This window comes from Dama dama, chromosome 5 (assembly GCF_033118175.1).
Source record: "Dama dama isolate Ldn47 chromosome 5, ASM3311817v1, whole genome shotgun sequence".
In the NCBI taxonomy this organism is placed as follows: domain Eukaryota; kingdom Metazoa; phylum Chordata; class Mammalia; order Artiodactyla; family Cervidae; genus Dama; species Dama dama.
This window is the reverse complement of record NC_083685.1, coordinates 52,400,966-52,418,807: the sequence shown is the minus strand read 5'-3', so window position 1 is coordinate 52,418,807 and position 17,842 is coordinate 52,400,966. Positions and strand designations below refer to the sequence as shown.

At 43.9% G+C, this 17,842-nt stretch overlaps 1 protein-coding gene across 2 annotated transcripts in view; it reads left to right on the top strand.

The window, feature by feature from the left end:
- SETD7 (SET domain containing 7, histone lysine methyltransferase) overlaps positions 1-17,346 on the top strand; it is a 51,875-nt gene extending 34,529 nt beyond the window's left edge. For both annotated transcript variants that reach the window (XM_061142382.1, XM_061142381.1), the window contains exons 6-9: positions 2,206-2,287; positions 4,743-4,860; positions 6,358-6,515; positions 11,763-17,346. In XM_061142382.1, the coding sequence (XP_060998365.1) occupies positions 2,206-2,287; positions 4,743-4,860; positions 6,358-6,515; positions 11,763-11,943 (539 nt within the window). In that variant the 3' untranslated portion in view covers positions 11,944-17,346. The remainder of the gene's footprint in view (positions 1-2,205; positions 2,288-4,742; positions 4,861-6,357; positions 6,516-11,762) is intronic.
- Positions 17,347-17,842: the final 496 nt, after the last annotated feature.

Genomic DNA, 17,842 nt, shown 5'->3' with positions numbered 1-17,842 from the left:
TGGTGCATTTCCCAGGCTCTGTGCCTCTGACTTCTGTCTGGGTTTGGCCACAGGCCAAGGACAGGAGCAGGGAGAAGCCCTATGTGTGTCCCATAGAGTCCCCAGCAGGGGCCTGTCTCCTGATTCCATCTCCTAACAGGACGGTTCCCCACGGGTCCAGCTTTCCTGGGCTCCCCCAGGTCCAGAGGTCCAGGGATGGTTCTGTGGCTCAGATGGTAAAGAATCTGCCTGCCAATGCTGGAGACCTGGGTTCGATCCCTGGGTAGGGAAGATCCCCTGAAGAAGGGCATGGCAACCCACTGCAGTATTCTTGCCTGGAGAATCCCATGGACAGAGGAGCCTGCCAGGCTACAGTTCTTGGAGTCACAAAGTGTCAGACACGACTGAGTGACTAACGCTGCTCCTGTGACTCAGGGTTATGGCTTTCTGCTCTTGGCAGTTTCTGGGCTCTTCATTGCCTTCTTTGGCTTCTCAGCTCTTCCATCTTCTGTGTAACCAGTTCCCTGTATTAAATTCTCTCTCTTCAAAATACTCAAATGGTCTGTGACATGGGCTGATCTGGATTGTGACGTGGACTGATCTCAGACTTTTAGTCTGAGACATTAATTTGGGTTTTGATGGTATTAAAAAGAAAGAAAGAAAGAGGACCTGGTAACCATTGGTAACTACTTAGGAACTGCTTAATGGATAATTTATGATGCCTTAGTGCCTAAAATAATTGACTTTTCAGGAGTAAACTTGTTTCTTTACTTATTAGCCTTTGGAACACCATATATCTTCCTCGTGCTCTTGGAGGGTTCTTGCAGGCTAATTCTTTGCAGAAAACTAACGTTAATTCTAGAGTGGCTATGTGCCTTCGTTTCTGGAATAAATTACTAATTGGTTTCTGAACCACTTTAATAGAAATAAGATGACTTTGTTAATGCTTTATCAAAAGCAGTCTGTTCTTAATTCTGGTGAGGCTGAATGTTTATTTTTAGTGAAGGAGACAATTGCCAAGGGTGGGTGGTTGGATTCTACAGACTGTGTCTAGTGTGAAAAAAACCACAAGGAAAATTTAAAACTATTATCCAATCTTATCCAACCAGAGAGAGATCTCAAGTTTTCATGACAAAGCTTTTTCTCAGTTAAAAATTTTAATTACACAAGTAGCTTTTAAATCATGTGAATAAAGAGAATTCAAAAGCAAAAATGGAATTTTAAGAGATACTCCTGATGGCTGTGAAGGCCTGATAACAAAACTCCAGAACAAATCTGAAAACTATCTATTTATATTTTGTACAGCAGTCTGTAATTACTGGTGTAAACCTGCTTGTAAGAGGCATGTTATCTAGCCAGCCAGCAACTATTTCATCCTATCACATATTTTAATTAGAATTAACAGTATCACCTGGTACCCATGCCATCTACTAAGCATCCAATTGCTGTATTCAATAATAACCTAAAAATATCTTTTAGCAACTCAATTCAGAATCACAAAGTTCAACAAATGAAACATCAGATTTTAATCCCCTAGTATAAGAATATTTGATGTTATGACAATATTTGTTACACTTAAGATTCTCAAATCAGAAATGATCTTGGAAGTATAGCATGAGTTCTACCAGTGGGTTGGATGATGCTTAGGTGTAGGTCACTCGTGTAATTCCAGATAGTTAAAGAATGAAAGAGCTAAAGTAAATTATGCTTTGTAAAATGGTATCCATCTTCATTATTATATTCCTGAACACAGTGAAAGCATTTCAGGAGTAATAAAAAATTATTACTTTAAATTAACTTTTTCCTGAGTATCTCTCTGTATTTTTTTCCACTTGGATATTCAGCAAAAGAAAGAAAACCCATATGTGTATCTTTTACTAGGTGACAAAATGGGTTGGGATTTATGTATTCACAATAATAAATTCTCCTAAAAATAATGAATGTCATTATAGTCACCAAGAGATGCATAATGAATATGATGGAGAATGAAGCTAAGAATTTTATTGTGTTTGCACATTTACTCAGGATAAGTAAACTTTCTTATCATGAAAAACTATTATTAAAAAAAAAGCTCTCCATTTATACTGAAGAATTTCATTCTAGTTGGTCTAACTTGAGTAACCTTTTGCATTATTTAACTTATGCTGGTCCCGTTGATAGAGAGAAATGTTTTTGATGCACTTCCCTGACTCTGGGCCTGTACTGAAATTTTTGTTTGCTTTTCAGGTGCGGTGTACCACTTTGATAAGTCAACTTCATCTTGCATTTCTACCAATGCTCTTCTTCCAGATCCGTATGAGTGGGAGAGGTAATTGTTCCCCTGTGGTTTTAATGACATCATTTATGTGAGATTAAATAACTCTTGTGGTGGGAATTACTGCTCCTTGGTGGCCCTCTACTCAGGCTGAGTTCCCTAGCAGAAAAAAAAAATGTATATTCTGAGAAAGAGTGTTTTCATGGTCATGCAGCATCTGTCCCTGTAAGAGAGTTTCTCCGCCCATAAAGCACAGAACAGCCTGTGTGTCGGTCCCGGAGTGAAGCTTCTACTAAGGGACAGCAGTTGGGTCAGGCAGCCCGTTATACCCTGCCCAGGCATCCGCTTTCCTGGGGCTCTTGGCGTGGCAGCCTCTCCTAGCCCCTCGGGAACATTTCACACTCTTGAAAGCTCTAGTCGAGGCAGAACCAGATGTCTGCTGCTTTACTTAGCCCAGCTGAGAGGGTCTGGAGCACAAGATAATGTCTTTATTCACTAAGGGAAGACAGGAATAAATAAAATGTAAGAAGCATAAAAACATTGCAGCTTACAAATTACAATTCTCTAAGCTCCATTCCAGAGTGTCAGGCCCCATTCCATTGGACATGCTAGCTAAACTCTAGCTCTGGATTCCTGGAATGGCTTTCTCTGGTCTCTTGACTGGGGTTCGTGCGCCCCAGTGGCTGGCCTGTTTGTGGGTAAGAGCACCATCTGCAGTGGACTTTCTCTTGGCCTCACTCTGTAATCGTGTCTTCTATTCAGTTTCTCTTCTGTCCGCGTCTGAGAAAAGGTCTCTTCCCTGGTTTAACTGACAGGGCTGACACTACAATGTCACAATGAATGAATGGCCTCTTTCTTGAGATGAGGCTCTGGCCTGTTTGCAGAGAGAAAGATTTGGTCTTTGTTAGCCCCCAAACACAACAGTCCCCTAACCATATGTATCTTTTTTTTTTGTTGTTACTGTTGTTGTGATGATGCCACATAACAGTAGCCTTAGACTACCAGCGATTTATGAAAGCAAATATTTCCTTCTGCGCTCATACTTCTGTAGATTGGCTGAGGCTCAGCCACTTTTGACTGGGTTCCACTCGGCTCAGCTGGACTAGGCTGTGCTCCAGGTTTCAAGTTGGGTTCCGGTCTGTCTCACATGCCTTCATTCCAAGACTCAGGCTAAGCAAACAACAGCCCCCTGGGGCATCTTCTCCTTGTGGAGATGAATGGAAGCTCAAGGAAGCTGGCAGAAACTTGCCATGCTTCTTAACACCCGAGACCTAGCCTTGCAGTCACTTCTGCCTAGTGGCAAAGCAGATCACTCAGCCAAAACCAAGTCAGTTGGGCAGGGACGTTATCCTCCATGCAAGCTGAAGGGCAGTCACATGACCAAGAATCAGAATAACTCTGTCCCAGGGAGAGAGTCAGGAGGTGGAAGCAGTAATTCAGCCTTCCAACCCGTGAAATAAACAGAAGATCTCCATAACAGAAATCCCAAATGACCATTTCCCCCAGACTCTTTATCCACCACAGGGGCTGGAATAACTGAAATTATGTTATTGGGGCAGGTACTCTCCTAATAAGGGGCTTCCCAGGTGGTGCAAGGGTAAAGAATCTGCCTGCCAATGCAGGAGCCATAGGAGATGTGAGTTCGATTCCTGGATCGGGAAGATCCCCTAGAGAAGGAAATGGCAACCCAGCCCACTGTTCTTGCCTGGGAAATCCTGTGGACAGAGGAGCCTGGCAGGCTACAGTCCTTGGGGTCATGAAGTCAGACACAACTGAGCGACTTAACATGCTCACACTCACTCTCTTAATAAATCCTGTTCTGTAATCACGAGTTCTATCTTCTTAAAACCAGCACTTGGCAAACTTGTTCTGTAAAGGACCACATGGTCAATATTTTAGGCTTTGTGAGTTTCTACAGCAGCTACTCAAGTCAGCCTTTGTAATGCCAAAGCAGTCATAGATAATACTGAACAAATAGGTGTGGGTGTGTCCCAATAAAACTTTATTTACAAAAACAAGCAACAGCTAGATTTGATCCTGGGGCCAGAGTTAGCTAATCTGTTATAAACTCCTTTGTTGGGAAGTACTTATTGAGTATCTTTTATTAATTATTTGTCACCCTTTTATGTAGAAGATTCATCTCAGGGTTGAGAACCTTGGGTATAGTTTTAATTAGCTTTGGGAAATGTTTGCATAGTCCAAGAAGACAGTGGAAATTGTCATTAATTAAAACATACAAATTTTTAAAAACCTTATATGAAGCACTGAGTTACTTTGTGAAGGTATGCTAATAATCCCTTTATTAGAGAGCAGTGAGAGTCATGAGTATACACCGTTCTCCAGCTTTCAGTGCCGAAATCTGTATTTCACTTTTTCTTTCTGCCTCATTGGATTACTATAAACTGACATTTTGGATTCTGTAGCTATGACAGTATTTGGGTGGTTAGTAAGGGATGATATATCAAACAAACAAATCATTTGCCTTTTTTTTTTTTTTTTTTCTTTTTAGGGTTTATGTTGCTGAATCTCTCATTTCCAGTGCTGGAGAAGGACTGTTTTCAAAAGTAGCTGCGGGACCCAATACTGTTATGTCTTTTTACAATGGAGTCCGAATTACACACCAAGAGGTGAGTGGGGTAGAAGTGGGGACTCAGTTTGACTGTGTAAAGGGCTTTGTTTCAGACACCCTTAGTTTTCTCATTAGTCCTTTCACTTTAATATTCACTAAGAATATAAAGGAACAAAAGGCTAGGCTTTTTTATAAAATTGCTCAGATATCGTTCTCCAGCCAACCTCAGACTGCTACAGCAAAGACATTGTAGATTAGGTAGCTTATGAACAACAGAAACTTCTTTCTCACAGTTCTAGAAGCCAGGAAGTCAAAGATCAGGGTGCCAACGGATTCAGTGTCTGGTGAGAGCTGGCTTCCTGCTTCACTGATGTCCCTTTTTTTGCTGTAACTACACATGGCAGGAGGGATGAGGAAACTCTCAGGGTTCTCTTATAAGAACTCTGGTCTTATTCATAAGGGCTCTACCTGCCCCCATGACCCAAATACCTTCCAAATTCTTTTTTTATAAAATAAGATGGGGAAAGTTAATTAATAGTAAACTGAAGACTTCTCTGGTGGCTCATGGGCTTCCTTGTGGCTCAGATGGTAAAGAATCTGCCTGCAAGCAGGAGATCCAGGTTTGATCCCTGGGTGGGGAAGATCCCCTGGAGAAGGGATTGGCAACCCATTCCAGTATGCTTGCCTGGGAAATTCACATGGACAAAGGAGCCTGGTGGGCTATATTCCATGGGGTTGCAAAGAGTCAGACATGACTGAGCAACTAACACTTTCACTTTTCGCTTTCTGGTGGCTCAGGGGTAAAGAACCCACTTGCCAATGCAGGAGACACAGGTCCTATCACTGATCTGGGGAGTTCTCACATGCCACAGAATAACTAAGTCTGAGAGCCACAGCTGCTGAGCCTATGCTCTAGCGTGCAGGAGCGGAACTACTGAGCCCATGTGCCTAACCACTGAAGTCCTCGTGCCTTAGAGCCTGTGCTCAGCAAAAAGAGAAGCCACCGCAATGAGAAGCCTGCACACCACAACTGGAGAGTAGCCCCCTGCTCACTGCAACTCGAGAAAAGCCCAGGCAGCAGCGAAGACCCAGCATAGCCAAAAATCAATCAATCAATTAATTTAATTACTTTAAAAATAAATAGGAAGTTGAGCTGCCCTGCTCTGCTCTTTTATGCCCTTCCCACCATCAGTGTGTGGAGTATGCACCATCAAAGTGCAAGGGATGCCTTAGGCCAGGGGTCCCCAACCTCCAGGATCTATTGCCTGATGATCTGAGGTGGAGCTGATGTAATAGTGACAGAAATAAAGTGCACAGTAAATGTAATACAGTTGAATCATCCTGAAACCATCCCCCCACTCTGATCCATGGAAGGATTGTCTTCCACAAAACCAGTCCCCGTTGCCAGAAAGGTTGGGGGCCGCTGCCTTAGGCTTTTGCCATATGCATGGCACTCAAACCATGAGGTTAGGGATAAATGAGTTAATATCTTCAGTGGCCTTTGAGTTCCTGGGAGGAAGCTCGTTTCCAATATTCACTTTCTTGTTTTCTGCAGGTCGACAGCAGGGACTGGGCTCTCAATGGGAACACCCTCTCCCTTGACGAGGAAACGGTCATTGATGTGCCTGAGCCCTACAACCACGTATCCAAGTACTGTGCCTCCTTGGGACACAAGGCAAATCACTCCTTCACTCCAAACTGTATCTATGACATGTGAGTAGGACCCCAAGCTGCCAGTGCCGAGGGACTCCGAGAATGAGGAGGGCACCTCAGAGGTGTTATCCTGCCCCAAGGAAGGTGGCCCCCTTAGAATATCAGAGGGTCCTCGGCCAGGGGGCTACTCATGCTTACTACTTGAAATCCAGAAATAGAAAAGTGCTTCAAAGAGTAGACACGCTGTGGAAATACTATACTTCATGGTTGCTGTTTTATTGTGGCTTTTTCTGTTCTTCAGCTCTCTCATTCTGGAAAATTAAGGATAGTGTCATTGGAAGTAATAGTACAAATTGAATTTGCACTGTAGAGATTAGGGAATCCTTTTATGATGTGAAAGGAAGGAGGACTGTAAAATCCTAAACCTAGGGCATGAGGTCTGGGTGTTAGAAAAAAAAAAACCTATAAAATCAGAGTCCCTATCATCTGATAGCCAAGAGGAATGAAATACTGACACAGGCAAGAACATGGATGAACCTTTGAAAACATGCAAGGAGCCATTCACTAAAGACCATGTGATGTTGATTCCATTTGTGTGAATAGTCCTCTATAGCCCCAGACATAGAATGCCCGTCAGTGCTTGCCTAGAGCTAGGAGCCGGGGTTGGGGGAGCAAAAGTTGATGGCTAATGAGCGTGGAAGTTCCTTTTTATAATTTCATACTGGAGTATAGCGGATTAACAGGTTGTGGTAGTTTCAATTGGGCAGCAAAGGGACTCAGCCATACATATACATATATCTATTTTCCCCGAAAGTCCCCTCCCATCCAGGCTGCCACATAACCTTGAGCAGAGTTCCATGTGCTATACAGCAGGTCCTTGCTGGTTATCCATTTAAAACATAGTGGTGTGTACATGGCAGTCTCTACCTCCCTAACTATCCCTTCCCCTCACCTTCCCCCTCTGGTAACCATAAGTTCATTCTCTAAGTCTGTGAGTCCATTTCTGTTTTGTAAATAAGTTTTCATTTGTATCACTTGTTTAGATTTCATGTTTAAGTGACATCATATTATATTCCTCTTTCTCTGTCTGACTTACTTCACTCGGTATGACAATCTCTGGGCCACCCATGTTGCTACAAATGATGTTATTTCATTCTTTTTTAACAGTCCATTGTCTATATGTACCATGTCTTCTTTATTCATCCCTCTGTTGATAGACATTCAGGTTGTGGGAAGTTCCTTTTGAGGCTTCCAAAGTTAGTGGCTATGGTTGCACAACTGAAAACCCCTGAATGGTACACATTAAATGGGTGCATTTTATGAAGCATGAGTTACATCTCACCACAGTCATTAGTTTTAAAAAATCAAATAACCCCTTTCAGTTTGAGCCTCCCCTTCTAATGGCACAGTGAACCTCTTGGAAACCTCCATGGATGAGAACCGTACCATTATCCACAAGGGCAGCTGTCTGGACAAACAGATACGTGTGATGGAGTTAGCTGTTGGGCTCTGGTGACTAGAAAGTTCTTTCCGCTGAGCCCCAGTGGGTTTCCCTGACCTCTCCGGCCCCTGGCCCTAATTATCCCTTTTCTTCTAGTGTACAACGTCAATCTCTCTTCCACACAGTAGCCCTACACATATCATAGTAGTTTTCATGTGTTCCCAAACCGTCTTCCCCAAGTCAGGCATCTCTGACTATTCCTTAAAGGGATAGCTGAGATTTCACGTCACCGCTGTCCTTAGCTCAGCCTGAGGATGACAGTTCCTTCGAGCAGCCAGGAGCCACATGCAATCTTTTCTGCTCAGCTGTAGTTTGCTGTTGCTTGGTTCTCTTGCTTGTTAACATAAGCGGGATCAGATCGTGTGCATTTAATCTGTAGGAGAAGTGCCAGGATTCGAGTGTCCCTTCTTGCATCCCTGAGATGGCTTTAAAATTGTTCTGGCAGGGACTTGCTCTCCTTGGCAGCCAGTACCAAGTACTGAAGCTACAACTTCTGTTTAAAGGGCGAGTAGAAATGGCAAAGGACATGTGTCATGTGAAATGAAACTGACACTGTTATTAACTCCAAGGCTTTCGTGGCCAATGTAAACTAGGCCAAAGCATCGTTCCAGGCTGCACACAGCTGAACAACAACCATTTAAACCCGTGGTAATGAAGGATTATAAATGCTACTTAGGCCGCCCCTTAAAACGAGTGAGTTTTGTGATTTCATGGCAAGGATATGATTTTTCTCATCAAAAGTAAGAGACCACAGGAGAAGAGAAGGAATCATTTGTGCAAAATCAAGTCCCTCCTCAGAAATTTTTTTTTTCCAAGCCCAATGTGAATGATTAATTATTTGGGGTCATGGAGAGATGGTGCCAAGTCACTTTAGGCGTGTCCAACTCTGCGACCCTGTGGACTGTAGCCTGCCAGGCTCCTCTGTCCATGGGATTCTCCTGGCAAGAACACTGGAGTGGATTGCCATGCCCTCCTGCAGGGGATCTGACCCAGGGATCAAACCTACATCTCTTATGTCTCCTGCCTTAGCAGGTGGGTTCTTTACCATGAGCGACACCTGAGAAGCCCCAGGAGAGACTACCTGAATAACAATCAGAACATTCAGATACCAGTCCATGGGATTCATTTGCTTCTAAAATCATTGGTGCTGTTATGCACACTTTAACACAGAACAACAACTTCTGTAAGCCGCTTGAACTGTGGTCCAGTACATTGTGCCAAATGGACAGACAGGAACTGCTTTCCTTGCTGTAGATCTAGGTTGCTCATCAAGAAGGAGCCGAATGCATGGTCAGAGGTTTGGCCTGAGGGCTGATCTTGCCCAGTGTTTCCTGAGCGCTTTCTACAGGCCAGCACTGTGGTACAGGCTTCTGTGCACGATGTCATTCAATCTTCCCAGTAACTTCATGAGGCCGCCAGTATTACTGGTGATTATTACCAGTATCCCAGATCAGGGACAAGAAACACAGGACTCTTGTCAAAGTGAAGTGCTCGTAACCTCTGTGCTCTAGGGCTGCCTTGAGGAATCCGCACCTGAGACTGAGTTCTTTCTCTATGTATAAGCGATATCATATGACAGTTGTCTTTGTCTGACTTGCTTCACTTAGTATAATAATCTCTCGGTCTGTCCACATGTCTGCAAATGGCAATATTTCTTCCTTTTTATGGCTGAGTGATATTCTATTGTAAGGAGTATTACTTTTTTAATGAAATATTTTGGAGACCAAGAGTTGCGATTTTAATAAGTAATTCCCAAATCCCTGGTCCAGGAATATCTTTTGTGCCGGAGCACATTTGAGAATTCTGTGCATGTGCTCAATCTCACACACCCACAGGCTTGCTTACGTGCTTAGTAACTGATGAGAGTCTTCAGTTGTGCCAGGCACATGCTAGTGGTAAGGAACCTACCTGCCTGCCAGTGCAAGAGACATAAGAGATGCAGGTTCAATCTCTGGTTCAGGAAGATGCCCTGGAGAAGGAAATGGCAACCCACTCCAGTACTCTTGCCTGGAGAATCCAATGGACGGAGGAGCCTGGCAGGCTACACAGGGTCGCAAAGACAGATATGACTGAAGTGCCTGAGCCCAGCCATAGCACTTTGTCACTGCAGGAACTCTTGGAGGATAAGAATCACTAGTCTTATGATTGCAGAGGAGGAAAGTGAGATTCAGAGTTGCAGAGGTGAGTTTCCAGGAGGCAGTAACAACATGTGGAACCAGGACTCACACCAGCGTCTTCAGCCCCACATTAAGTGGGCTTGCCAGGGAACAGGACACCCAGAACGGGTAGATGTTGACACCCCTTGAAGTGAGGGTGCAGTTGTTGCTCTTCATCCCACACAAAGTATGTCCATACACTGCAGACACACCTCTCCCACCAAGTGCTTGCCATCATGCGCCATGTGCCATCTAACTTAGGATCTAGGACCTTCTGTGACGTTTCAGTGCCTCTTGTTCAAAATGTAACTAAATGAACCAGGCAGATCCAACCATATGCATACAAAAATATAAGATTTTTTCTGGCCATGCCTTCCATGTTTCTGCAGCCCTCCAGGCTCCTCTGTCCATGGGATTCTCCAGGCAAGAATACTGGAGTGGGTTGCCATGCCCTCCTCCAGGGGATCTTCCCAACCCAGGAATCAAACCCAAGTCTCTTACATCTCCTGCATTGGCAGGCAGGTTCTTTACCACCAGCACCACTTGTTAGAGGAGACAAATCTATTAATACTTATTTAGCCCCTGCTCTCCTGCAGGGAGCTGTTGCCGGGCTGGGAGCCTTCGGCAGATGAGCATAATCGTAGCAGGAGCCCAGACTCTCCCTTCACAGCGTGGGTCAGCGGGAAATCTGAAAGAAGCAGGATGGCAGAGCGTCTGGGCTTCCCTCTTGGAAAGAAATCTTCATTTACTTTCAAAATTAGAAAATAACACTTCCTCAAGAAGTACAGGATGGAATACAGCATTTTTTGCTTTTGAAAATCCACAGGGCTCTCTCTTAGAACTCTAGAAGTGCCCTTGCCCTGAGGCACAGCCAGGTAATCTGATGCTACAGGCCGGATGAGCTGAAATGCTGACAGACTACACTGAATCCGGTTTCTCATTAAAGACAGATTTTTGGGGGTAGATCCTGGCTGTTGATTTATAAAGACAGAGCGCCAAATATGCTCAAAAAGGAAGATAGGGCCATACTTTTTCTTTACTTACTTACTTATTTTGGCCATCCCAAATGGCAGGTGGGATCTCAGTTGGAACCAGGGATCCAACCCAGCCTCTTGCATTGGAAGCAGAGAGTCCAGTTGTTAAAACTGGACCACCAGGGAAGTCCCAGGACCATGCTTTTTAAGCCTCAAAGCGGTGGTAAAGAATCTGCGTGCAGTGCAGGAGACAGGAGATAAGGGTTCAATCCCTGGATCGGGAAGATCCCCGAGGAAGAAATGCCAACCCACTCCAGCATTCTTGCCTGGAGAGTCCCAAGGACAGAGGAGCCTGGCGGGCTACAGTCCGTGGGGCCACAGAGAGTCAGACACGACTGAGCAACTGAGCGTGTACACAGAAGAGTCCCCTGGGGGAGGGGGAGGTGGTGTTCAAATGCAGATTCCACCACCAGGTCTGGGTGGGGTAGCCCAAGTGTACCGTGAGCTCCAGGCTCCCAGGGAACGCTGATGCTGACTCTCCTGTGACCCTCACACTGACGACCTGCCCCTGGAGTCCAGGCCAAAGCATGTGGGTGATTCCTGTCTCGGCCCTTCTAGCCTTTGTGTCTGACCTTCTGGTCCACCCAGGAATGACTGTGTGCATCTTGATGTCTAGGTTTGTCCACCCGCGGTTCGGGCCCATCAAATGCATCCGCACCCTCCGAGCCGTGGAAGCCGACGAGGAACTCACCGTTGCCTACGGCTACGACCACAGCCCCCCAGGGAAGAGCGGGCCAGAAGCTCCCGAGTGGTACCAGGTGGAGCTGAAGGCCTTCCAGGCCACCCAGCAGAAGTGAAAGGCCTGGCTCCGGGCTGCAGGGGACCTGGAACAGAAACTTGGATCTATGCACTACGTTTATCCGACAACGGGACAACCAGGGACTGCTCATGCTGTGACATCACACCCTCTCACTCTGCATTCGCTACGACTTTCCCGAATACTAACTAGGTCTGACTGTATTACTCATACCAGATTTAAAATTAGCTAGCCTCGCAACAACGCCCTCCCGAGAGGTACTGTCGGCGCACTTGACAGAAGACAGCATGATGTTCTTGGGTGGTTCAAGTCTAAATTTGTACCACTTCAGAGATGCCAAATGATTAGACTGAAAAAAGGGGGAAAAAGGGGGTTTTTTCAGTCATTTTTAGTCAGTGGTTTTTCCATGAGGTTTATTTCTATGGCCAATGCAAATTGTTCTGTCACACTTGCATATGCGCCATATGAAGGGGAGAATTACTACATTTTTATTCTCTAAATGTAGTATAATTTGCCTTTTAACCTTTGATCTGTCTCTTGCAATAGAATGGCCTTGTTTTTTCCCCCTAGTGAACAGAACCCCACTTTTTGAGTCCGTTCACCCCTTAGTCCTCTTTTTTCTCTTAGGTATCTTTCACGAGAGAAAACTTCCAAACAGATTTCGTGTCAGCGCCAGTGTGTAGGTCTCTCTGGCTCTTTCTATCGATCTGTCATTGTTTCATTATTATGTCCTAGTATAAAAGACCTGGCTCCTAGGGCCAGGCTATTATTATAGAATTATTATTCTCGCATGTAAACAAAGATATCTTTGCTTTAAGATGTGAGAAGAAATGAATTTACTTTGTTTGCATTAAGTTATGGAAGAATTGTAATATATACTTTAAGAAAGAAGAGAGGGAAATTAGTATTTCTAAGCAGTAACTGTGGCAATTTTGCAGTATCTTCAATAGTGCTAGTCATTTTTTTTCTCCTTGGGTACACATTAAATGTACATAACATAGAGCAGTCTGGCTTGTGGCACAGTGCATTGAATTCAAAAGTCAAATAGCAAACTTGAATTCTAATCCAGAATTCGAAAGTCCTTTGTTTTGTTTTTTTCTAAATCGCTACTATTAAGAGAGACGTACTGATCACTAGGTACAAATCAAACCTTAACCGCTAAAACTCTTCATCATTGTAATTTCAAAGCATTTACCTGCTTCAGAGCCTTGTGAATTAAGATTAACACCTGTATAGTTTAAAAGCAACAGTATCAATAGCATTTCAGTCATTTTGCTAGCCATGTGTAATCACAACTGCAGAAATAAGGAGAAAACCCCCTGTTTTTTAGTTTAGCTAATTAGGTATGTAATTTAACTGGGATTGCTCTGAATGAATTCTGAGAGTTTGGGGGTTATGGCAAGCGCCCTCGCCACATGCCACAGCTCTGCCTTCCCTAGATGCCTCCTGTGGAGCTGGGCGGTCTAGAGATTAGCGTTTGTTCCAAGTTGCAGCTGTCAGCGGAGCACCTGTCACCAAGTCAGTCTGGTCTTGAAAGCTGAAGCCTTCCACGCTGTAGCTCCTGCAACTAGGGAAGGCTCAGAAAGCGGAAAAGAAACAGGCAGGAGGAAGTTTGCTGTTTTGTGTCAGTTACACGTGCTCTGGGAAGAACTTCACAGAAGTGCTTGATCCAGGGGCTGCTCACAACTTTCAGTTTTGGCAGTTAGCTCCAGGCACAGGATTCAGCCTTCCCCTTGGCCAGGCTTTCCCAGAGCCCCTGTGTCCCTGGCAGAGCGACTAAGTGGCCTTGGTTTCAGGGAGATATGCTGCTGGTTCACTTGTGAGAAGCCAGAAAGATCTTCCATGAAGGGAACTGAAAAGTTTTCAGATTAAAAGGCACCAGGATAGGATCGCTTCTATTCTGTAGAAAGAGACCGTTCAGTAAACTGTGACAGACGGATGGAGTCTTGGGACTTGTATTCCGACAGGTGCTTTCATTCAAACGTGTCCCAAAGTGAGTGACTGTCTCCGGAGAAAGATGGCTTGAACTACCCCTGGTCAGTGGGGTTGGGAGTGAGGTCAGGGGGAGGTCTGGCAAGGACTTGAGGCTGCTGTGGGGTGTAATTTCTATACCAATGGGCTACCCCCTTCAAATGGAATTTCTATTTTCTTTTGATAAAAGTGATCGAATTAAATGGTAGTGATTAACCAGCACAAATCCATTTTTCAGATGAGGTCGTGAATGTCAACACTTTTGAGTTCAGAGTCTGGCAGTGTGTTTGTGACATTCAGACACATCAGAGGAGGCAGTACCCCAAGCTGAGCCTCTGCATCTCCGGCTCTTCTTTCTCCTGCCCTCCCCTTTCTTCTCTCTCTGTCGTCTGTGAGAACACCCCGGTGTGCCTACATAACAACCTACCAGCTGATCCCTCCCTCCTGCTCCCTCTGTCCTGAGTCTCCTGCCTCTGTGTGTGCCCCCGGAGCCCTGTCTGTCTGTCTTTCCCTCCAGGAGTACCTCTCTCCATCACTCTGCATCCATGTCTGAATCTACTGCTCCTGCTGTCCCCCTGCCCTCCCCCGACACACTCCTAAATGTAAGACTTCGTCACAGGGTGGGGGCAGAGGGCGCCTTAAGACTCACTGTGTTCTGTAGGTAGACAAAACCATTAAGGGGATTGGGGTCCCCTGAGGAATGAACTGCTGAGGGAATAAGGGTGTTTTTTCCCTGTTTGAGCCAAAGCTGAGAGATGTATTTTTCTACTGAATCTTGATATCCGCTGTGGAAGGAACTGTGTCAGGAAGCAGGTTGTTTCATGAGCAACAGCACAGAAATGTGGAAGAATCCATGTAGTGGGGATAGAGGAGTAACTTTCTGGCTCCCCCAAAAGCGCCAGAGCTGAGATGGGTGTGTGATGCCATGGTCCCCAGGAGATTCACTCAGAGCCATCTTAGTCCAACTCCTGCATGACTAGATCTTTCCTTAGCAGCTTTTCTATGACAAAATATTATCTTGTGTTAGAGTTAGGAATAGGAACTAATCTGTAGGAGTATGTCCCCAAATGGACATTTGAATGGACTCAGAAAAAAAAAAACGTAAGGACTGAATTTCTAGAAAAGGAATGATGAGATTAAAAAGCTACTGGCATGGAAGACTTGAGTTTTGCAGTACCTATTCTTATTTTAACCTGCTTCATCCCTGGTCTGCCTGAGAAACTGAGAAGAAAATTTGTTGTTGAAGACCCCTTTGAACCTGTCTGAGGCTGTCTTTAAACTTATCTGCCCTCTGGGGGTTCTTCACACTTGAAAAACAATTTCCTCATCACCAACAACCTAAAAAAGGCCAGCGTGAAGGCCAAGTGTAACCATTGACAATATTTAGTTGTAACCATAAAACTGCAGTAACTGTGAACAGTGAGTTCAAGGGTTGTCTTCTCCATGAGTCGTATGTGGCACTTTAGTAACTTTCCTTTAATCTATGAAATTTTAAATCACTCACTGCAAACTGCATTTAAGATCTTCCAGGAAGGTATCGTTCTTCTGTTGTGCTTTGTTTTAAAACAGTTGCCTCAAGTTTCTGTCTTAAGAGTAGTGATTTAGAATCCAGACATCTTCTGTTTTAGAAAAACAAGCAAAACTATGTTGCAAGACTGATAGTGGTATTGTTTATTTGCCGCAGATCAAAGGTTCACAAAATATATGAAATTTTTACATCTACTTGAGGTACCTTGATAGATTTTCTTTTTTTTTTCTTTTCTTTCAGGAATTTGGAACTTCGGTGTCTGTTTTTATTTTAAAAATACTAAATTGTTACGGTTTTATTTTGCCAAATGTGTGCAGACATATTCAAAGCAATGAAAACTATTTCAAGCCATACAACCACAGGGATGGAAACCCTTTTCACAAATTTTAATGTGTTTGTATGTAAATAGATGTTTGTATGAACTATTTTCATGGTAGAATGAATATATTTAAATGAAGTTGAATTATTCCAGTGCTATTTAAACAAATTGCAAAAATTTTTGGTGAGAATCCTCTGAGTCTATTGAGATACAATGCAGATCAATTTTGATTTTTAAAGAATCAAAAGCCTACAAATAACTCTGACGCATGGCAACTTCCCCGCGTTGTTGCCACCAATGTGGAGAGAGCTTGTAGGCTTCCCCAGTGCCTCAGCCGCTTCCTGGTGGAAGTTAGGTGCTCGTGGAGTTGTGTCCACCCTTTCGTGACATCACTCCAGGCCTTCGGGGGCCGGGGAGTGACTCAGAGGCATTAGAGACACTGGTGCAGTTATCTGGAGCACAATTTCTTTGCAGGGCAGCAGAATCAGAAGGCAGACGTGGCCGTGGGAACCTTGGAACGGGTTTTCTGGCCGCCATCCACCGCCACCTTACTGCCTAGTCACACACGTCAGGGAGGCTGCCCTGAGCGGAGTTGGGGTTCAGATCCCCCGGGTGGGGCTTCACGGTTTTGCCAGCAGTCCCTGCCTCTGGGCCTTCACCTCGAGAGAGGATGGAGGCGGGTCCTGCTGGCAAGGCGGGGCCCATTTCCCAGCACAGTCCACTTCTGTCTCGGCTCTGGGCGACTATGCACCCAAGCCCCGAACTTTCCACCAGAGAGAGACATCCTTGGATAACACAGATCATTGCTTCCTCTGTCTGTGACTTGACACACCGTTGTTGGAAGTCGTTTTAACATCAAGACCAGTCACCTCCCTAGGACATACCTCCCAACTGCCCTGACTCTTACTAGAACGCTCCTTTATAATGATAGTCAACTTGAGTGGGTTTGGTTTTTTTCCACTTTGGTCCTGGATGAAATGAAATGATAAATATGATGACAGATTTTCACTGTGTATACTAGCAATATGTACACACGTACTGATGTATCTTAATATACAACTTGGTTACATTTTGGATGACTGTCATTCATCTCGATTCATGCATTGGGAAACTACAGGGACTACGTAGTGTCTACTTATCATAGAAGAGAGTTGGGTTCGTGGTTCTGAGCTCCCTACTTCAAGAGTTTTTTCTCCTGCGTTTTCTGTGTTCTCTTTTTATCCTGAAACAAATTGATTAGGTTGTGAGGTATGTTTAAGGATTGGAAGCCAAGGGAATGCTTTCAGCATTTATTGCAACCAAAAGTTAACCTCATCACAGTTAATGAGCATCTTTGATTGGTCTTTTGTGGAATTTGAACTAAATCTATGAGCCTTATTCAATATCTATAATTCTATGGTTTTTTTAAATTATGGGAAATTAATGAAAGATGTTTACATGAATAATGTTTGCCCTTACTGTGTTATGAATGAGTTTTTTGTAGTGTGTCTGGGTGCATGTGCAAGAGAGTAGGAAAAATGTTTCTGAAACAAAACTTGACAAATATTTGTAATGAGAAGTCAATTTAAAGATTGCTATAATTGCGCTATAGAAACAATGCAAGTATTAAACAAAATATACAATCACCTGTCATTGTCTTCCTTTGTTTGCCTGAGACAGAAAAGCAGTAACATTTCTCATGCCATGTCTATCTATATATTTAAATTACTATGCAAACTTTACATTTGAACTAGTTTCAAAATGGTATTCACCTTTTACCATTTTCAAAGCGTTATAGTAAGAACTGAGAGAGGGCTGTGGAAAGATCAGAAACTTGTTGTGTATTTGGCATGATACCACATACACCCATGAATCCAGAAAAATTAGCAACATCGGCCAAATATACCTGATCAACTCCATAAATGTTAAGAGTATTGAGTGGAAAAGAGAAAATCAGGGAAAAGGTAAGAAGAATGGGAGACTCATGGTTAAGATACAGGAACGTTGTTAGATGTCATGATAGATATTGGTGATCTTAGGATAGCTTTGAGCCAAGGAAGCCAGGAACCCCTTATTGCATTAAAAAAAAAAAAAAACTTTTTATTTTAAATTGGAGTATAGCCAATTAACAATGTTGTTGTG